Source organism: Gracilinanus agilis, chromosome 6, assembly GCF_016433145.1.
Source record: "Gracilinanus agilis isolate LMUSP501 chromosome 6, AgileGrace, whole genome shotgun sequence".
Lineage (NCBI taxonomy): Eukaryota > Metazoa > Chordata > Mammalia > Didelphimorphia > Didelphidae > Gracilinanus > Gracilinanus agilis.
The window spans coordinates 255,047,974-255,071,209 of NC_058135.1; the positions used below are offsets into that span (position 1 = coordinate 255,047,974).

At 37.2% G+C, this 23,236-nt stretch overlaps 2 protein-coding genes across 4 annotated transcripts in view; one reads left to right on the top strand and one right to left on the bottom strand.

The window, feature by feature from the left end:
* Window positions 1-5,274, top strand: part of DNAJC24 (DnaJ heat shock protein family (Hsp40) member C24) — a 75,899-nt gene extending 70,625 nt beyond the window's left edge. The window contains exons 4-5 of the mRNA XM_044681245.1: window positions 2,814-2,882; window positions 4,014-5,274. Of these exons, the coding sequence (XP_044537180.1) occupies window positions 2,814-2,882; window positions 4,014-4,144 (200 nt within the window). The 3' untranslated portion in view covers window positions 4,145-5,274. The remainder of the gene's footprint in view (window positions 1-2,813; window positions 2,883-4,013) is intronic.
* IMMP1L (inner mitochondrial membrane peptidase subunit 1) overlaps window positions 4,966-23,236 on the bottom strand; it is a 109,828-nt gene continuing 91,557 nt past the window's right edge. For all 3 annotated transcript variants that reach the window (XM_044681243.1, XM_044681244.1, XM_044681242.1), the window contains 2 exons: window positions 7,299-7,409; window positions 4,966-6,101 (listed from right to left, as the gene is read on the bottom strand). In XM_044681243.1, coding sequence (XP_044537178.1) covers window positions 6,033-6,101; window positions 7,299-7,409 — 180 coding nt within the window. In that variant the 3' untranslated portion in view covers window positions 4,966-6,032. The remainder of the gene's footprint in view (window positions 6,102-7,298; window positions 7,410-23,236) is intronic.

Sequence of the window (23,236 nt, forward strand, 5' to 3'; positions counted from 1 at the left end):
AAGGGATCAGGTTTCTTCAAAATAGAATTTGTCATTACTCAGCAGTTAAAATTTCTAGAACTAAAATCTTGACTGAGTCCATTTATCCAAATAACAGCCAGAAAAGTGATTGATTAATTGGGTTTTTTAAAAATCCTATTCGAAAGATAATTTAACTGGCAAGCTTTGAGATAAATGAACATTATCGTTTCTATTTGAAACCGAAAATTATGTAACTTCAATGTCCCACCTCCGATATGGATTGTTATTGAATGCTTTGGTAGACACCAGGCATCTTGTTTCACAAATGCCATACCTGATTACTAGATGGTTATCAAAGCTAATTACAGGTTTAGTGGAAGTTGTCGGATGAGTGGGGCAGGGGGCTGGGGGGAGGAGGAGAATCAAGTCTCCTAATTACGACTCCAATAATGGACCTGGTTGATCACTATGGAAAAACCTATTGATGTGTTTATTGGGGGAAGTTGCTGGCACTCCAATTCTAAGGGATGATCTTCTGTTGTCTCATTAGCTTCATCTTCTGTTCTTCTGTTCCCACTCCACCCATTTAATGCTGGCCTCTAGGGAGCCCGGCTTTCCCCAGATAACCCAGACCCTTGGTTTGTTCTCCTCGCATTTCTTCTTTCACCTTATTTAAAGATGAAACTGTTGGTCTCGGGGAGTTTTTTGAATCAGCATTTCCCAGCTGACACATGGTTGAGCCATGTGGCCACTGATGCTAAGTGTTCAGATCTAAACAAATGATGCATGCTTTGTTAACACTGTGAAGTAGTCACACAGGTCATGGAAGGGAACTATGAGCTACTTTGAGTGGCTTTTTTCATTCTCATCATGGAGGCCTCAGTTTATCAGTTAGTTGAAAACTAGAGTTGGCTTTACAGATTTTTTTTTTTTTTTTTTTTTTTTTGCCATGAAAGGGTCCAGACAATTAACACAACTGAAAATAACTAGTAGCTTTCCTATGGAGGCAACAGGCAACACGAGGATGAGGACGGGATAGTTGTATCTGCTCCTAATTTCCTTTCATTTATTTCTTTTTTCAGTGAGCCAGTCAGAATGGGATATGAATGGGTTGATTGTCTCATAGAGATGTGTGATTACTATTTTACAGGTGTTCAAAACTAGGTTAGCCCAGCAAGGTTTTTATTGATCTTGTCATTAGCTCTAACTTGTCTGTTTTGCTTTAATTGAATTCATCAAACTGCTTCAGATGTACATTATTCCCTGGGGACATGGAGTGTGGATTTTAGGTGAAATTAGAAGGATGCTTTGGTGTTTTATAAGATGACCAGGAATATGGGAAAATTGAGTGTTAATTAATAAATTACACTTTTAAAAGAATCTAAATGTTAAGTGCCAATTATATTTTTCAGCAGTTACGTTCAAATAAAGTCTTTCATTTTTTTTCCACTGATAATATCAGACTATTCGTTGCTGCTGGATACCGGACTGACCCAAAGGTGGAAGAGGACAGCACTGACTCCCTCCCCATTCCCTAATTCCCACGTTCCTTCAGAGACTCTTTATTTTACAATTTGATGTTTGAAATCCTTCCGATTTGTTGTTTGCTGTTTTAACTAAGCTGAAGTGTGTCCAATCAAGCCAGGTTTTCTATTGAATGTGGAAATTAAATTGTTAATATTTTGTTTTTAAACTGTTTACGAGTTTTTCTGTGTGCATCACCAAAGCCTTGGTGATAATACAAGGGTAAAAGGACACTTGGAACAGTTAAGCCTTGTTGAGATAGGGAAGCCACTGGGCAGGTTTTAGAATGACAGAATATTTGACATACCTTAATGAGAAGCCATAGTGAGTTCAAAATATTGTATAATCTTTTTATCTACTATAAAATTGTGTAATTCACCAATACATTTTGAACAGGCAGTTATTAAATATAATTAAATTGCAAGCACTCACAAAATGGAACAAAGGCAGGCATTCTCAGCAGCTGAACAAGAGGTAGACTGCAGACACAGCTGAAGAAAATGTCGTGGAGGGATTTTACTTTCTTTTTACCATTGCTTTAGAAACGTGCTGAAACAGTGTGCCTTTTAAAACAAAGCCCGGCGCCCCCACCCAGGACCACTGCCTTCATTGGAGGAGGCCTTCTGTCTGCTCTACTTGAACTCCGCTTCTGTTGGACTCAGGTGGAATGGCAGGGGGCCTTGTGGATCGCCAATGTCAGTGCTCTGACTCAACTGAGTCATGACTCACGTCTTCGAGTATCAGAATATTAATAAGGGATTTTTTTCCACTGGTCGTTAATGTACTCTTCTGTTAATTATGGCGTGAAACTTCAAACGTTACTTTTATGCACACATAGGAATTGGCTAATCATTTAGGCAACAAATATTATTAAGCAGATCCTGTGTAAACTAGGCTGTGGATATACAGAGACAAAAAAGAAACCACCACTGCCCTCAAGGAGTTTACATTCTATTAGAAAAAACACACATACCCTAAGTAAATACAAAAAATACACAAAGTAAATACTATGTAATTCGTGGGAGGAAGAAGTTGAGGGTGGGGGAAATGAGTTGATTTTTAAAAGATAGATGGGATTTTGAAATCACAAGGTCTTCTGAAGCAGCCATCTGTGGAAAAGATTTCTGAAGTCTTAGTAGATTTGGGTATATCATAGGTGGAGCTTGGCTAGTCATTCAGCCAAAAATCAGATAGCTTAAAGTTTTGATAGTGAGTCTTTACCTACTTAGTTGAGAAGCATTCCTTAAAGTTGTTCATTAGAATTCTGGAGGCCAGGAATTGTTTTATATATCTTTCTCACATCATCACATTTCACTTTTGTTTTGCAGAAGATGATCTAAGAAGTGCAGGACCAGTGGATGCCCAAATATATCTTGAAGAAATGTTATGGAATAAAGGTTAGAGGGCCTTCTAATCCCACCCCCTCCCCTTTCATTGGATCCTTTCAAGGACGGTTGTAGTAATTTTCTAAGTGGAAACTGACATCTGATTATTGTTTTTTCTTTGGGAAATCTCAAAAATATCCTCGTTCATTTTCCAGATGTTTTGTTCCTATTGAAAACTCTTGCAGTCTTTTTCAAAAAGAAAAAACTTTTGAAATTTAGTGTGCAATGGTATTTCTTGGTTCCCGTTTTATGGACTTGATGCCTATTGTCATTTGCAATACCCTTCCCCCCCTCAACCCCCCCATGGTAGTAGTAGTATTAATTTCCACAGTCTGCACAGTATAGTAAGTTAAAGCAGTTCTGAATTTTTAAACAATTATTGTTGACAGTTGAAATAAATTATTAGATTTTTGTGCCAATTTATATTTTCTTAACCACAGTAGACATTTTCAAAGTTACCAGGAAATACGGATGACTGCATGCAGTGTTTCATTCCCTACTACTTATTAGAGTTTGTAACTTTGATTTTATATTTTCACTCTCAGGTTTTGTTTTTTTTAATTATCTTTTGTGTCTGTTCATTCATGGTCCATCATGCCATTTTGGCAGTTATGTTTTTTAACCTCTGCTTGGAATTTAAAGATTTTTAACTTTTCAGTTCTACAGACATTCCTTGCATGTCTTTAAAACTGTCACACATAGTACTGGACATTTAAATCTTAACACTGTGTAGCTTTTTTTTTCTTTTTAATGCCATAACTTTAACTTAGTAGATTTCACACACGGCAAGAACACTTTGTTTGGCCCAATATGCATTTGCATATTATAGTTAACTCGATTGATCTCCCCCAGTGCTCCATACCCTGCTTTGTGTGCTAGGCCCTTAAAACAGTGACCTTGTTTGCATCATGTCATACCAGGGAGGTGTAGGAGACCAGAATTCTGGCAAAGAATAATTCCTAAATTCCAAGTATATTCATTGTCACCTTCCCCCGTTCATGTTTTAATGAAATTTATCTTTTCTGGGCTTCTTTCCTCTCCAAAATAAGTACTTTATGATAGTGGACAATACTAGCGTTATGTGTTAAAAGCTACATAAGCCTCTAAAACACCTCTTCTTTTTCATTTTGGCTCTTTTTCTAGATGATCAGTGTTTTACTCTCAGTTGCCGATGTGGTGGAAAATACTGTGTTTCCAAGGATGAAGCTGAAGAAGTTAACCTGATCTGTTGTGATACATGTTCCCTAATTATAGAAATTGTTCAGCACAGCTGAGATTGTTCAGTACATGGAAACGTAAAACTCTATGTTCAGGCACGTTGGGGAGGCAGAGGCTTTGTCCGTTGGAGAAAACATTGATTTCAAGTAGAGCTGAGAAAAGAAGTGGGAGTCCTTTTGTCCACTGGAAATGCTGCTGAAACGTCAACTCAAATACTGTTTTCAGAGTTTGCCAAGAAAATGTAAAATTGGCAAGCGGAGCCCACCCCCTGTATTAACAAAACATGAATTTAGTTACTTGGTGAATTCCCATAGTTAGAATTTTGGTGCCTCTTTTTGTTCTCTCTTCTCCACGAGTGGAGAATGTTTTCTTCCAAGAGCACGCTGGAATAAATGGGAGCGGTGGGTATCAGCAAGTCTCGGGCAGTTGGGCTCTGCTCTGTGAATCCATCTGTATCACTGATCTAGAACTTCCCTCTACTTACCTCACAGGGCAATTAAAGGGATTAATGAAGTGGAACCACACATCCTACTAGGGGAAGCACTATATTCTTTGAATATAAACATTTTGTAAATACAGCTTGACCCCAGTTCTCTCTGGTTTTGAAGATCTGATTAATGAAGCAGTAGAGTATGGAAAAAAGGACATTAGGCTCAGATCATAAGACTTTCAGCGACTTTTACAAGCTTATCTCTCAGAGGCTGATTCTTTACTCATGGGTGCTTAACATAGTGCCCTGCTCGGGGTAGCCTCCTCTATGGGTGCCTATTCCCTTCCTTTCTCCATGTGGACAGTATCATCTGCTTACCCACAGTTGAGTTTCTTCCAGATCAAATGAGATAATGTGCATGGAAAAACTTCTAAAACTGCAAATCACTTAAAAATATGAGGTATTTTATTTATTAATAATATCCATCCCCCCATCCCTTTCATGCTGGAAAAAAAGAAATGAACATAAGCTACAGCATAAACAGTTTGTCTTTGTCAGTTTTAAGAACAGAATGAGATCCTAAAGTAAAGCAATGGGTTTGTTGGTTGAATTTTTTCCCTTCATCAGGGTGGGGGAACCGTCATAAGGGATCAAGAACCAAACACTGCTTCAGAACAGTGTAGTGCAGACAACTAGCCCAACCAAGCAATTTAGGTAATGGGTATTTATGGTTTCAATAAATCATTTTTAATAGGATTGTTGTTGTTTTTAATTATAAAAACATACATTCCTCTTTCTGAATTTGGAATACAATGTTATTGGTGTTGGGAAACCAATATTTTTCTGCCCTATTTCTTACTTTATAATTGTAATTTCATAGATGTCATTGTAACCATTAAACAGTTTTATATTTCTATATATTTAGTGTTCTGTGTGTGACACAGGTCAGCTCTCATTTTGGAGAATCCCAAAGGATTGCTGAAATTCTTTTGTTCTTTTTGTTGAGTAAGTGGGCCAAACCTGGGACTTGGCAATCTTTATTATGGGAAGTTTCTGTTGTAGCCAGATTTGACCTGTAATTAAAAATAAGTGGTCACCACCCTCATGGTTAGTGTAGCCAAACCAAAGCATAATTGAGAAGGAAGAATAGAATTTCTTTGGCTGGGTCTATAGAACACATAAAGTCCAAATGAAATGTAAAAGTGATCCAAATATCCAGCTATTTAGGTCACACAAAATACCAGGGTGGTTTTAATCTTTTCTTCTTTTAAATCTACAAATTTTTACTTTTGGGGGGTGGCTAGAGTGGAGGGGGGGAAGCAGGGTCAGGGAGAGGCAGAAAGGAGACAGCTGAGTGTGTAAAACTTCAGTTATAGATTAAACTCCCTTCTGTTAAACTATTTGAAATTAAAATTCAATATCAAATACTTTATTTATAAATACATGGTTTCAGTGACTTAGTAAAATTGGGGAACACGATACAATAATGAAGTGGTTGGTTGGCTAAATGCTGATTATTCATCAGGAAATCTGTGGCCATTGGGGCTGTCACGTAGAAATCCAAAATCATTAAGAGGCCAAATCTGTAAAGTGAAATAGAATGAAAAAACAATCAATATTATACTTTTCTTTGATGTTAAAGAAATATATTGCATATTTTCTTTCATTCATTCTTTATTTTTTATGCCCTATAACTAAATCTGTTTTGGCCTCATGCTTTCCATCAAAAAATAAGGTTATAATGGAAATCTCTAAGGAAGATAATCCATTTTGAACTCCTGACTGCATTTTGCCATAACTTTTTAAAAAACATCCAAGGAAAAAATTCCAGTTCAAATCAAGTTTAGAGGCCCTGTGCTACATTTGAAATTAGGTTTATATATATCCTTTACCTTTGATTCCATCAAGTGAAATAAAATGGTAAACCATTTGGCTTAAAGTAATTTAGTGCTTAGATAGTTGGCTATAATAATATCTCCTTGTGAATACCCCTCAAATATTCTGCCATTTAAGAGATATTTTTGGAATCGGCCCTTCCCTAAGTAATCATGACTCTCTTTCTCACACACATTACCCATGGGAGAAAGGAAAGATATTTTATAAATAAGGAGAATGGCTTTTTCTATGTTCAGTAATGACCACAAATCTTAGTAGTTATGTTTGGGTTCTTCCTTTTTTATGCTTAGTCAGCCAGGGCCATATCTGCCATAGGGAGTCCTGTATGAATAAAAATTGCTTTTCTATAGAAGCAGATAACACATATATAAGAGAAGAACATTTCACAAGATCCATGCTTTCATGCATACTGATATTCCCTCCACTAACATCATTCATTACTCCTTCATGCCTTAGTAGATAGTCTTCTGGAGGTAGGAATGCAGTTCTAAAATAAATAGCTGGAGGAGAGAAAAGCAATTTGCTAAAATGCTGTTCTTTTGTGATTTAAATTAAAGCTTGCTTCAGGGTGGTAGATTCAACTTCATTATTCACCACACCACACTAAGGGGTGACTTTTAACTACAAAAAAATTCTTATGAATAATTACAGGGATTGTGGGAGGAATCAGGTTGTTCTCTGCACATTAGCTATCCTAGGATGGGCCACCATAAAGTCCATTCACTAGTTCTGGCCCATGGCTTTGGATGCTTGCTGCAATGCCATGATGCTACTTGCCACGTCAAGTGGCTTTAATGGCAAAAATGCTTAAAGATTTATCACCCCAATGTGTTTTTTTCTTCCAAGCACAAAAAGTAACTCATTTCTTAAATAGTAAGTTATACCTTTAAGCAAATACGTCCTCTGATTAGTCCATATGGAATAGGTCCATAGTACCTAGAATCTGTAGAATTCTTGAGATTATCACCCTCCAGCCAAACATGACCTCTTGGCACCTGGGGTTAAAGATAAGACACCCCCCCACCAGGATAAATCGTTGTTAAAAAATAAACGGCATTTCTATTGATAGAAATCATCCTAAAATGATTTCTGATGAAAAAGAAATACAATTTAGATAACTTAAGCCATAAGCATCCTCTTTTACTTACTACATATTAAAATTACAGTTTTTGATAAAATTAGATGTGTTGGGGTTCAGTTAAAAATGAATCTTTATGTATTCTCGGTCGCAAATTCCCCAAACATTGGTTTGTTATACAGAATCCTGAAATGAAGTTATAAAAGGTTTCAGCAATGTGACAGGGTCATTAATTTAATAGATTTCAAAAGAGGTCATTAAAATGTTGACTGAAAATGTGCCCTCCTATCGAAGTAACAGCATGAACAGGGCAGCCACATACTCATCAACATCCTGGGGCCAGTACCAAGGATAGACCTATTAAGAGGCCCATGATGAACTAAATGGTAATTGATTGTGACATCAATTACCATTAATCTCATCATTTTATAAGACTGGGCTTGTCAAAGTTCTAATTAAGATCACAGTTCCTTCTGTGTTCAGGAAGGATCTACAACACATTATATTGCAATAATGACCATCACAAACAGTTTTAATACATAAAATTTTGAAATTAATGATGGTGGTCTTGCATTATATAACAAAAACCTTTTATTTCCTATATATATGTCGTCCGCATTGACTGTTATACACTGTAGGGCCTATTTCTCAAAGAAATCAATGGCAAAAGGAAGGAAAGTCAGCCAGTGAACAAATCAGCAGGGAAAATAACAGAGCACGTCGAATATATAGTGACTTCTAAAAATGTCTGTTATTCAGAAATGAAACACTTCAGCATTAATAACTGTTAACTAAGCTTTCATAAAAATACTGCATACAGCAGCAATATTCCAAGTTATTTTATACTCTTTGACGACAGCCTTTAGCAAAGAAACAAATTGGCGGCATGAAATGGCATTTTCTTAGGAAGGAATTTGTCTTAAGAGTTAAAAAAAAATTACCCAAGAAAAACTCATGGGGCCATTTGTAGGCTTTCGCTTAGGAATAAGGGAGCATACCTGCTCCACCTAATGTTGGTAATTAGCTAGTTCATGGAATTATAAGTGGCGATAAGCCAAACAGTAGTAGAGAGCGGTTTTATGACTAATGGTAGACTTTGGCTATGAAGGATTAACTAGCTTCTTGTGACGTTACATTGGTACTGGTACGGACAATCTAACCTATCAAAAAGTTAGGGGGAAGATGAGGTACACACACACACACACACACACACGTGCACAGACACAGAGCCACGTCCATCCCCCACCAAATTCCAAAATATGCCGGCATTGTTCAGTTATTTCAATTGTGTATGACTGTGACCTCATTTGGGGTTTTCTTTGGCAAATGTACTGGAGTGGTTTGCCATTTCCTTTTCCAGCTCATTTTACAGATGAGGAAAGAGGCCAACGGAATCAAGTGACTTGCCCAGGGTCACACAGCCAGTAAGGGTCTGGAGGCCAGATTTGAACTCAGAAAGACGAGTCTTCCTGACTCCAGGTCTAGGACTATAAACTTCACCAACTTAACTGCCCATACCTAAGGTGACTTTACAACAAAGATTAATATAATTTTAATATTTCTACTTCATAAATAGTATAAAGATATAAAAATTGTCTCTTTTTCCATTCAACAGCTATATGTATGTAATCATAGAAAAAGCAAATAGGTTTCCTAGGAAAGAGATCAAATAACTAAAGGAGTAACAAGATCATAACATGGCCTTTCAGTTTTATTAGAACTGTTTATACGAGAAAGTTCATAAACACATGGGCAACAGAAGACTGGAACTGCTCAGGCAGAAAAACGAATACCCTGAATACCTATTCAGGTCAGACAAAAGTAAGAAAGAACTAGATTAGTTTGTGAAAAATATCTGGAATAAAAATTTTTTTAGAAGATAAAACATCTTTCATAAGGTGAAAATCGTTAGTGCTTTGATTCCTACAATACTCCTGGGAGTGCATATTCTCTTATCCTAGAAACAAATCACGCAGAGATTTTTTTAAAATTCCATTTTTGAAGTTAGGGACACCAATAAAAGCAAAGACCCAGGAGAATTTTACAGAAATGTTCATAGCATTCAGGGCACAAACCAGATTCAAAGGAGGCTTCCTGTTTCTTCTCTGCCAAGTGTGAATGATGACTTTGGGCCTGACTGCAGTTTTCACTTTCTCAGTGAAGCCGCCCTATCCTGTCCAGCCCAGACTGATTACTCTGAATTCTAGTGGCAGCTAGAAATGCCAGCCATTTCCCACTGTTATGGCCTGTTCTTTAACTCTGGTTTTCCTTTTGCCTTTACCAATAATATAAGTTCCTTGAGGGCAGGGACTGTGTCTTTCACTTGCATTATTTCTCCCAAAAGACTATCACAGGGTGAGAAACAAAAAGAAACCTAATATTAAATGAGTGTTGTTAACCAGGCTGCAGGAGACAGTTATACTATCATGCGGGCCTTGGCGCCTAGGAGCGCTTTGTATTGGGAAAATGATTATGTTTGACCACTATTAAGTTTTTATTGGTAGTAATTAAGCCCATTGCCTGGCATTTAGAGTAGGCCTTTAAGAATTATTGTCGAAGGAGATAATAAATATGCCCGCGGATAGTGCTCTGAGTGTACCTGCTACATGTAGGAATAAGTAAACCCGTGTTATATTTTTCATTATGAATTAAATACATTCTACCATTAAAACTGTTCACTCCCAGAATGCCTTGCAATATCTTTCATGACAAAATGATCTGCTGTATCTTCAGCAGGAGAAGCAACATTTCAACTCTTTTAGATTAAGAAGTAAAAAGTCACTATTAGCTCTCAGAGATGTTTAAAGGGGGAATGATCTTCAGGCAAAGCATCGAATATAGATAGAGAAGCAGGCTGGAGCATGGGGGCAGGATGAGAGACCTGGGAAGAGGAGTTAGAAAAAAGAAACCTTGCTGCTTATTGTTTTAACCCCTTCCTTCCATCTTAGAATCAATACTAAGTAGTAGTTCCAAAATGGAAGAGTGGCAAGGGCCAGGCAATGAGTGTTAAGTGACTTGCCCAGCATCATATAGGAAGTGACTAAGGCTAGATTTGAATCCAGGACCTCCTATCTCTAGGCCTTGCTGTTATTAAATTTATAAATTTCTTCTGGAACCTTATTATTTTTTATTTGGAAACCTACAGAATAGTCTAAACCATACTACAGTAAACCCAATAACAATAAAATTGTAGAATAAAAAATAATTATCAATTCCAGCTAATAGACCAAATTAACATTTGCTACAACAATTCCATTATTACAAAAGAAGGTGGAAAGTCCCTGGGATTCCTGTGTAGAACACTGGGTAGGTCTTTTGGGGAACTAAAACCTAAACCTGATCTTACCTGAGATCAGAGACCTCAGAGATCCCTAATAGAGGGGGTAAATAGGTTCCAGATGCTTTCCCCCTCCACACAGATGTGCAGTCATTGAAAACTAGGGTGCCACATTCTCACTATCTCGGTGAAGCTCCAGAGCTACCATTAGATTAAAACTGTCCTGTGACTAAACAAAGGCAAAATTCATGTCACTACATATTCTGGTATTTTACAGAAACAATGCACATGAAGGAGGCAATAATGAGAAGTTGCATTTGCTCAGAGATAGACTCTAGCTAGGGTCGTGGACTTCAGGCTAGAAAGGCTCAGAAGGGTCATCTAGTCCAACTCTTTTTATTTTATAGATGAAGAAACAAGTCTAGAGATAATCAGAGCAGAGTCCAGACTGTACCAAGGTCCTCTGACTCAACCCCAAATCCAGTGCACTTCCCCCAAAGCCAAGTAGGCAATTCAGGGGATAGAACAACTGGGCCTGGAGGCAGGAAGATTGTAGTTTGAATTGAGCTGTGCAACCTTGGACTAAACCTCTGTTTGCCTCAGTCTCCTCATCTCTAAATTAGGGAGTTGTGGGAATCAATTGAGATTTGTACAATCCTTATTAGCACAGTGCCTGACACATAGTTGGTGCTATGTAAATGCTATTAATATCAATTCCCCCTGCACCAAACTGCCGGTCAAAATGGCTTTTGACAAAGGTTTCACCATAGAGGGAAGGGGCTTGGGAATCATCTATTCTAACCCCAACTACATGAATGCCTTGTACAAAATCTCAACTACTTAAAAATGTTTCAAAAAATGAAAATATACCAACATGAAAAAAAATATCACAGTCCAATAAATGTTTTCTCTTAAGAACAAGGGATTCTTATATTTTCTTTAGCACTTCGTATACAGGTACGTAATAATCTTGTTGAATTAAAAATCAAATTTCTCTTCTGATTCCATGATTTCTTTAAAAAAAAATTTCTCCCTGAGAGAAATAAAAGTGCTCTCCTAAAGAATAAAACTCCTTAAGATTTGGATGTGTTCACCTCTCATTTTGTGAACTTGCCCTGCCGAAGAGTCTGAATATATGTTTTCAATGGGTGCCAACTTGATCTTTTTTTTTTGGAGTGGTTCAAATTTGGACTTTCCAAAGGTCTCAGGTATTCCAATCACCATCAGGGATATCAAAGTTTTAAAACGTTAAAAGAACCCTAAATCATTCCTATTTTTCCTTTTCAGGTTTGAGGCTTCCTTCCTGAGCTATGATAAAACCTAATCTCAGAGCTGGACAAAAGAAGAAAGTCTCTAGTTCTCAGCTATACTTACAGAGGTCTATTTAAGTGCCTCCTACTTTGGTACAAGCAACAAATGTAATTGCCTCATGGCCTGCGGGTGTCCATTGAACAAAAGGAGCTTTTGTGAACAAACCCACAGGTGTTACCTTTCTCGATTCAACTGAAATCTGATGAAAGAGCCCACAATATCAAATAACACACTTACTAAGCTGTAATCAAACTTATTTATTTGATTAAGCAAAGAACATCTAATTAAGGAAAAAGTTCTGACCTAAGAGTAAGATAGTTCTATTTTAGATCTGAACTTTAAAAAAAGTCTTGCAACATAATGTAGAAAAGTGATTGCATTTTGATTAACCCTGTAACCACTCCCAAGGTGGAGGTTTGTTGGAGCCAATGGAGGGGCACAATTTTCATGGATCCCTGATGTTAATTACCCTGGGACAATTTTAAGTGTTTTTTTTTTTTCGGTGACACATGTACATAGCCTTGGACATTATAAAAAAGATATCCCGTGCAAGTTATCCTGGAATTGTAGTTTTTGTTTTTTTCCTTTTATACACTGTCATTGATGCCATTTTTTCACCAACTTCTAAGGAATCAGCATCAACTCAGGTGCTTCCAACTGGATTTGTTACAGCCCTATTGGCAAATGTAAATATAGCATAATCACTCCTCCAAAGATAACAAGTGCAGTTAAATAAACAATGGAGTCAATATTTAAGAAATGATCTAAGAACAGACTTCCGAAAAATTACAAACTGCTTTTTTTTTTAAAAACTTACTTTAAAAGTCAAAAGTTTGATGTTTTCAGCTGCACTTCACAAAACCACAAACACCCTGAGTCAATACTTCAATGTTAGGGTTTATCTTTCTTATAAATACTGACAAAATGCTATATAAGTAGGGAGCTTTATGGAGAGTGAAGCACTAAATCCATTGAAATATAATGGATTATAAGAGCTTTTTAGAGCTAAGGAACAGGCAAAAGGTTAATCTTTACCAAAAAAAAAAAAAAAAAAAGATTCAAGGTTGTCTTTAAGAGTTTTCAGCTTCCTTGGAAGTGCTGTCTTGGCACAATTTCCCTCTCAAGCTCCTTCCCACTATTTGTCCATCTGCCCATGCTTTTGAAAGAATTTGTTAGAACTCCAGATTAGAATCTGGTCGAGTCTGAGACCCAGTTTTTGCTTCCTAGTTCACTGGTTTAAGCATTGTAGGCAGTTAATATTTGCTGAATTTTGGCGAGAGGCCCCATTGGGAGTTATCATTTGAGGGGATCCATAATGACAAAATGAATTCATCTCACATTCAGGTCCTTGCTGGGAAGCCAACTGATGCCTTGGCATTTAAAATGCATAAGCATTTCCGCCCTTTTCGGGCTTCCTTCTTCCCCCATTTCTAATCTGCTGGCATCTGCTGCTCATGTCTGCCTCACTGGAACAGTGAAGGTCCTAACCTTTGCCTTATCACCTGGTCCTATGGCCAGAGAGGAATTTCAATAGGAATTAACTGCAGGAGGCATCCTACCCAACCCCATAGTAATTGGCAATAAACCTCTCCTTGAGAGGATTCAGAGCTTGGTCTAAAACCTGGATAGGCTGGATCTGAGGGAGCTACCTGTAGCCCTTAGCCCAGTCACTGGTGAGGTCTGAATTGCACTCTCTGGGCCCTCATGGTGAATCTTACATTGGGCTTGATTTTCCTACCTAGAACCTGTAATTCATTCACCTTTAGCAAGTACCTCTAATCTACTGTGCCTGCTTGGGTTATTTTTCATTAAAAAAGAACAGATCCAGTTTTGTTGCTATTTTAAACACATGCAACATTTTTTTTTTTGGGGGGGGGGTCTCGCCTGTGATTTTATCCTCCTGAGTGGGAGGGTGGGAGTGTAAGACACAACCTGAAGAGGTAAGTGACTTATCCAGGCTGACCCAACCAGTGGTTTGCCCTTTCTACCTAGATTGTAAGCTTCATCACTATGGGAACTGTTTTCATTTTGAACGTCTTTGTACCCATCATTTGGCACCTTTAATAAAGGTTTGGTTTAATGAAGGCCTTAATAAAGGTTTGCTGATTGAAGTCTCAGAGGAGGGACGTTATATCCAATGTTCTAGTCTCCAAATAAGCTCTCTCTTCACTCCTCCCTGTTGCCTCTCATCTGCATACATATTATGGTCAATTAGAACTGAAGTTTATTTTTTCCCTCGAGGTAGTCTGAATTAAAACAAAATTTGGAATAAAAGTGATGCCAAATAACCAAATGGACATAACTCAATTCAGCTTTTGTGCATGAAAGCACCTTCTGGGGACTATGGTAAAGATACTACTTCCTTCTCCCCACCTTTAGTTTCTTTCAAATCTTAATTATTACCAATAACCAAATATTCTTAAATATTAGGAGCTGAATGTTTTCTCATCTTTTTTCTTTCTGAAATATGTTTTATTCTGTAAAGAGCCTGGAGTTTGGAGCCAGAAGAACTGTGTACATGACCATCTCTTACGTCTGTCTCCAAGCCTTAATCTTCACCAATAAAAGGGAAATTTATAATAGTTAAGTATTAACTACCTCACAGGACTATTGTGAGGAGAAAATGAGATAATACATGCAAAGTACCACACAAATACAAGTTATTGTTTAAGCTATGAGTGAGCGTCCATCTTGGTACATCTCCCACCTTAGATACACTTCCTATCTCCCATTTATCCCAACAGAATCAGTTATTCTATTAGATGTCCCCAGGCCTACAGCAACTACTTTCCATGGCTATGAGATGTAGCTAAGACATGGCCACTTTGTTTCATTGGTAAATCTGACTCATAGCAAACATTAGGGGGAAAAAAAATCAGGACTTAATTTAGTTGAATTTAGAATCATGAGATTTTCTTTGCCAAATTTCAGTGAAGGATTAATTTTAATGGAATGAAGGGGGTGTGATATTAATGTGCCCCTACAATCCTTAGGGGGTGTGATATTAATGTGCCCCTACAATCCTAGCTCCTGGAGGCTGGTGGACTGCTTGAGCTTTGGAGCTCTGAGCTGTAAGAGGATAAAGATGTCCTCACTAATCTATAGAGCACCAGTATTGGGAACCCCTGAAGGGGAGGCATTAGGTTGCCTAAAGAGTTGGAGATCTGCTCAGTTAAAAAACAGGAGAAAAATGCTGCACCATTAGAGACTACTGCATTTCCAGACTAGGAAGACTCAGTCTCAAAATACATAAATGGAAAGACAGATAGGTAGGTAGATAGATAGATAGGTAGATAGATAGATAGATAGATAGATAGATAAAATTAAGGACAACAGATGAGGTAAATGCAATGGGATAGGTGCACTGGTGATAAGATGTTAGTGGGAGATGGTCTGGTTTTTTTGTTTGTTTGTTTCCTGATCTATAAACAGAAAAGCAAAATACAGAACACCAAAGCACTTTCACACCTCATTTTCTTCCCTCTAAATTTTCTCTAAATCATCCAGCTCTCGGAACTCCTAGACATTACTCTTACAGGTTCAGGGACAATATGAAGGGAGGCAATGGTTAAGTCTAGCAAAATGTGTCTTTTTCACATAGTCCACGAACTATCACACAAACCAAATGAGTATTTTTTGGATCAGCAATGATCTAAGAAGTAATTTTTAATCCTATTAACTGTTTTAAATTAGCAAATACATAATAGCACATTTTTAAAATCTTAGGAATCAAGCATCTGCGCCCCATCCCACCCCAGCCATTATAAAGCCTTTAAAAGTCTTGCTTTCAAAAATAAATACAAAGCTAGCTGCTGCAGAAAGTGATATATTAAGTAATCAGCAGTGAAAGAACCAGCTTATCTGTTATTCTGAGAAATAGTTCTTCACAGCTGGTGGTCAGGTAAGTTTTATACTCAATGTAACATACGAATAAACTTCATTCAAAATTGTGACCTAGCACTTTCACGATTTTCCCTGAATTCAGGATGCTTATAGGATCCTTCTTATGATCGGAGCTCTAGTTTCCCTTGAATCTCTATGTATTATATATAGTGTAATTGGAAAATCTTGAACCCTTGGACTTCATCTTCCAGAATCCTTTTCCCTTCATCTACATAGCTTCCTTGCGCATTGTTTATGAGTTTGTTGTAAGCCTGCCCTCTAGCTCTCTTCTCTCACAACCTTGACCAGGGCTGGGTTAGCCCCCTCTTTACTCTAGCCTTTTATTTTCCTTTATTTCAAGTTATTATTAATAAATCTCATTAAATATAATACATAGAGACGGTATATTAATTTTTAATCTTACTATATATACACACACAATATGTATGTATAACAACTGTTTACTTTTATGTAAAATTATTGAACTTCTATTTCCTGTAAAAATTGATTCAGATTGCAAAGTTGAAAATTTGGAAGCCTGGAAGTCCGTTTTTTATTGGTATTATACACTCTTCAAATGAACAAAAACCATAACATACATATACAACCTTAGCTTTTTTTATACTTTCATATTAGATTCTGTTGGCCATTCTCCTATACCTAAATATTTCTGTAAGATCTGGGTATTAAGTGCCAGAAAGAATCATAAAATGTGCCTGACCTTTCTAAAAGTCATTATGTTGCCTGTTTCTCTGACACAGACAGATACACATTTCTCTTGTGCTTTATTCATCAAAACAAAACTTTTCTGTTTCAAGCAACTCTTTCTAATGAAGTCTAATTTTGTGAACACAAAATAGCAAATTCGACTGGTACATGACATTTGACATTTTTGGAAATGATGTATGAGAAAGAAAAAATAAGTGAGGAACTTTTAAAAAGGCAGATTGTTCTCCTGAGACTTGAGAGTATCAAAATACCATTTTAGCCAGGAGATGAAGAAAGCATACTATGGACATCAGAGAGGGAATCCAAATATCAATTTGACAAAGAAATTGTTTTTCCACTTCTGTTTTAAGCTTTTAAAAATACTTTAAAACACAAACTATTCTTGTTATTAGAGAAGCCTACATACTAATTAAGACTTGGGGATATAAAACTATTCTCATAGCACCTACTCATGAACTTAAAAAAAAAAAAAAACTCTTACCTTTCTTAGAATCTTAGAATTAATACTAAGTATGGATTCCATGGCAAAAGAACAGTATGGCCTAAGGAAATGAGGTTAAGTGGCTTGCCTGGGGTAGCATAACTAGGAAGTGTCTAAGGCCAAATTTGAATCCAGGACCTTGTCTCTGGGCCTGGCTCTCTATCCACTTGAACCCCCTATATCACCCTTCATGGACTTCTAATATGTGCCTAAGAGAGCAAGGATTAATAATGGCTAACCAAAGTCAATGCAAAATTTCTTTCAGTTCCTATAACTAATTTTCCTCTGAAATTTTCTGATCTCTTCCCCTCTTCAGATTCTCAAGACTCTACAAGGAAATGCCCTTACAATATCCCAAAGGCCATTTAAGCCCTGGCATATCTCAAGGACACTGGATGCAAAGGTGAGGTTCCCACCCAGGCTTAAGTCAACTTCTAGGTAGAAGGAAAGGCCTCATGGTGGTTTTTCTGAGGCTTAAAAGTGATTTGATATTCTAAAAGGGGAAGAAGAGGAGGAAACCTCTTCTAGTCATGAGTGAAGCTAGCCAGGACAAAGGCACAGAACAACTAAATGGAGTGTTACAGAGGAATGCGGTAAAAGGCCAGTTGGAATGGGCTGTCACAAAGAGAAGTGTAACAGGGCTGGAAAGGTAGGCTGAGGTCAGGGTGCAGAGAATGCAAAATGTCAAACATCTGTTGAATCGCTACCCTATGACATTACCTCCTCTTCTCCCTTCCACAGACACTAGGCAATAGCTATGGATGGATAGAATTTAGGTGTGCCATATCAAGTAGTAATGCAAGTTTCCTTAAATTGCTTGAAGAAAAATCAAGAAAACACATTTTTCAACTTGATAAAAGGCACTTTCAAGCTACAATATGCTAAATTAGCAGCACGGAGACTTACTCAGCTGATAAGTTTCCTTTCCATTAATATTATACACTCTCACAACTGGTTTTTCTACCTTCATTCTTTTATTTCTTCCTATTATGGTTTTACTTGCAGAATATTTAAGTCAAAATTCAATTCTCTTTAAGAAAAAGTCTACATCATGCACACACACACACAAAATCTGGTTCACTGTTACCTGTAGGTGGTAATAAAAAATTTTAATTTAGTAACTGAATCCAAAAGATCTCTGAGTATATTCCACCTAGATGATGGCTGATTTTCCAACATATATTGACTAAGAAGAAGTTGGAGTCTGATTAGAGGCTTACATCCAAAAGCAAAATGACAATACCAATCTTCCAAAAAAAAATTCCCCTTGGTAAATTACTTTTGGCTAATCTTAACTAATAAAATTCTCAGCTGACCAAATTTGCAAAAGGAAAATCTGGACACTGCACACTTCCTCCATAGGCTGACAGTAACCTCCTTCTAGTTCTGTCTCTGCTGATACTTGAACAACAAAGTGGGGCAGTGGACACACTTTCATTTTTGTGGTATATTTGAAGAATTCCTATTTTGGTAAAACCAAGCTGCTTTTTTTTCCTTCAAAATTAATATTAACTTTACAATGTGTTTACATGACTGCATAAACAATATTAATTAGAACTAACAAATATCACCACAAAAATAAAATATTTTATACTATACACAACCAATATACTGCTTAGGACAATATCGAGTACTACTAAAAAAAAAAAAAAAAAAGGCCAGTGTACACCAGAAATGCTTAGTATGTTGGGACAGATGATTCTTTAGAGTTAAAATGAATTAGGATACTGTTCAGACTGGCAAACAATAAACCACATTTATCTTCAAAATTGTGTTAGCTATAGGATGAAAAGACCACATCATCTCCGCAATGAACTTCACTTTAACACAAGGGTAAACATATTTTCCCAACATTACCTGCAATCAAGGCATTAGCAGTATGTTATGATTGATTATCCTGGGATCTGTTGCTGAGAAATGGATATCTATCACAGGTTTTTATCACTCCAGTTTGCAAAATGTCTGTTCTTTGTTTACAAATCCTAGTTTGTTATAAGTGACATTATTAGGTAGTTCTTCTACTTAAATGACAGGAGGATTTAGCATATCAGGAGGTTAGAGAATATCGAAGCCCTTTCAGGCTGATGATTCCTCTCCTACTCAGAAGCCCTTTCTCTGTTTGTAAACAGAAGTCAAGGTAGCAGAACATATGGTTGTGACTTTTAGCGAAAGTAAATGGCATTAAAACAAATAGAAGAACATTAGGATATCCACAATTTCCACTGTAATACCAGATACAGATTGGGGCAGTACTCCTGCAGAGTGGACGAAGTTCCTATTTTCCAGTCAAGCCTGATAATATGGGCGAGGTTAGAGTTTGTAAGCAAACTATCAAATCACTTCCTTTCTCAAGTACTTGATTAACTTCAAGGCATTTTCCCATTTCTGAGTTCTCATTTTAAGAATGTCTTTTACCAGCACTACAATTTGGAAGCATAATACTTTTTTAAATCTGTCATCTGAAGCTTCTGAAATACTTTTTGCAATGACTGATTTCTAAAACTTCTGAGAATATGCTACATATTAAGTTTCATTAAAGAAAATACAAAAAGTCTTGGTTTTCTTACCACAACCAAAGACCACAGGCTAACCTTTGGCTAACATTTTCACTCCAACATTTATGCCACTAATATCAGTGCCAACTTAAAAAAAAACCTAGAATAGAAAAGTATCTTTTAATATTTACACAAAATGACTTCTTATCTCGTGCCAATTTTCATCCATGTTTTCTCCTAACTGCCCCACATGGAAGGCCACACACACAGATGGAGAGATAATCACATATAAGCAGTTTGGGTGTACATGCACATGTACATACACATTCAGGGTGTTGCAAACATCTTAGGGGAAGGGAATAAGCATTGACATTGCTCCTATTATGTGCCAGTTACAATTTAAAAGTGCCTAAGAATTTAGGAAAATTGTGTGTGTGCGTGCGTGCGTGCGTGTGTGTGTGTGTGTGTGTGTGTGAGAAAGAGAGAGAGAGAGAGAGAGAGAGAGAGAGAGAGACAGTGACAGTGACAGTGACAGTGACAGACAGAGAGAGAGAGAGAGAGTCAAAGAGACAGAGAGATGTAGGGAAAGGAATACTTATTTATTAAGTGCTTGCTATATGCCAGCAACTGTGCTGAGCACTTTACAAATATTATCTCATTTGATCCTCACAACAATCCTGTGAAGTAGATAGTATTATTTATAGTTGAGGAAACTAAGGCAGACAGAGGTAAGTGGCTTAGAGTCATAGAGTTTAGTATCTAAGGCTAGATTTGAATTCAGGTCTTCCTAACTCCAAGAAGTGGAAAAGTCAGAGATATTCGATGCCAGCATTGATGAACCTTTAACAAATTCAAATGCTCAGAAGGCAAATTAAAATTGTCTGTAAGCCCTGCATTACCAGAGAGAGCTGAGGGAGAAAATGCTTGCTTTGGGTGACTGGACAGAGGAGTTGGGCATGCAAAAAATGTCTTCTGGTACTAGGAAGAGGAGAAACGGAGCTGCTCCCTGAGTACCATGTCTTCACCAATGTGTGAAGATAGTATTAACTCTCTCCTTGTCTATTTTTAGCTAAACAAAAAAAGAACTTAAAATACCCCTACTTGACACTAAGAGAGTTCACAAGTCACTTACTAGAGTAAGCTCACACTTCCAAAGGGCAGTGCTGGGCAAATTAAAGACTGCTATTGGTTCCCATAAAGTGGGAAAGTGACAGAAAGTGACCTCAAGAAAACTGCTTTAAAAATGCCAGCTCAAGGATTCAGTCCCTCTGCCTTGGTGAGCCAGACTGGAGGAGGAGACTCTATCCCTGGAACCTGTGTCAGCTTGAGGTACTGAGTGGAGTGATTCCTTCCTTGGTTCTTCAGTGAGGAGACCCTCTCTGCTTATTGGCGCTTTGGGGGGACACTCCCTTTAGTGTGAGTTCTGATGAGATTCTTGGTGGTCTTAGCCTCGTGTGCACTGAAGGTTCTTGACAGATTCTTCAGTGTCTGGCTCTTCAGATTTCAGGTTCCTAATTAGGACCTTGGATTCTGGTTAGATTTGCTTTTGGATTCCCATTTGTGGTCTGGAGACATTAGGATTAAACTTAGGGTATTGATAGTGAGGCAGTACTTTCTGTCTCTTTATCTACATTTTTCTCACTTTCACTCTTTCCACTTCTTTGTAAATAAAGCTGATGAAAGTCATTTTGACTTAAGCTGTAATATTTTTAAATTAATGACCACAATATTACTTTAGCACTTTCATATTAGATTCTTACAAATGTGGTTCTAGGCCAAGTGAGAAATGTCTGAGGTGTGCTCTCTCCTTAAATGGAGGTTTGGAATTCATGGCCCACCCTGTTCAATCAGAGGGACAGAAAGCAGTGATGAGGTGAAGATCCAAGGTTGACATCCTTTATTTCTAAGAGGACGGTGACATCCTGGAAGGGGATATCTTGACTCAAACATGAATTGGATATGTGAGGCAAAATTGTACAAAGTCTATTCCAGAGTCATCCAAATTCAGTGGCAAAATAAGACTCAGGATGACTGGCAATGACCTGGGATGCAGTGGATGCTCTTGGTTTCTGATGTTTGTCCAAGTTTTCTACACACTCCACCAGCCTGCTTCAGCCACCTTCATGAATAAATTGTTCTCATCTGCCCACTCTACCAGAGGAAGTCTTTACATGCTTGGGATAGACATTCCCTTAACTCACCAACAAGTTTGAGACATTTCAATTAACCTTAACCTGGTTTTGCCAGTCCGTCTCTGAAGCTACAAGTACAAGTGGGTTGACAAGACACTGAAGGTAGATGAGCAGTCTTGAAAAGGGCATGGCAAGCTCTCATACCAGTTGCTAGTCCTTCCTGCAAATTCCATAAGCTCCAGATGATGTTTTCACAAGGCAGTGGCAAGAACCTTTAATGAGCACATATCCCTGCTTTATATTATTTCATATGTATAATCAAAAAAGAGTTGAACAAAATCATGTTATTGCATTGTAATTTGTTGTTATCAAAAGATTTTGTAGAATATTAATATGCATAGAAGTTAATTCAGGACTAAAATTTGAGACTATGTTTTGCTCTCCAGAATTGGAATTTTTTTTTAATAATCATAAACTTTAAACAGAGAGGGCTCTTGTACACTATACATTTCAATCAATTGTGTGGCTGGAAATCTGTGGTTTATTATAAAAAAAATCATCTGTAAAAGCATACTTATTCCCTTTGCATATTTGCATCAAGGATGCCCTTGCATAGATCAATTTTTAGTACTTCTCATATAGATGAAAAAGAAGGAAAATGGATTGGTGCTTTCCTTTTCTTTTAAATCTTTCCACAGTATTTTTTAGTTGTTTGGTATCTTTCTTTATTCTTCCCTTCATTCAGATGTCTTGAAAATAGATTTTCTTTCAAGACTGTGCACCTGGTTCAGATGCCTTTCCCACCTTCATCTTCAGTGCCATTTCTACTTCCTCATTGGGAACATCAGGAACTAAGTTGTTAAAGAATACAAATAGCAAGGTTCTACTATCAGGATGATGAAAATAAAATATTAAAGAAATTCTGGCAAATCCTTTCCATTTTTTTCATCCATTTGTCACTCTCTTTTCAGTTCTATCTATAAATTCTCTTAGTACTATTTGATTTGGTCCCATCACATACAGGCTTTCTATAGGCTTGTTTTCTCTTCCACTGTTTTTTGTTGTTTTTTGAGGTAATACTGCTTGTAATCTTCTACAACAACCTTCTAAAATGTTTTCCAAATGAGTTTGTATTTGATATTATGCTTACTTTTAGCTTCCATGTCTCAGTGTTGACAGGAGGACCAAGTATTTGCCAGCTTAAGTATTTTGAGGGCTTTTTTCTTTTTTGGAGGAAGGATTTTTTTTAAAGCCTTGATTGACTAAACTTCTATAAGAAATGAGGATGATTAGAATCAGGTTCCCCTCTCCCCTTTGTCCACTTTCACTGAAGGTGTCAATAATTTATTTGACTAAGTTAGAGCCATTGAAATTACACATCATACATTCTTATCTTCGTCCTTTCTCTAAATTTAGTGCTGACTTAGTCATTTGTTT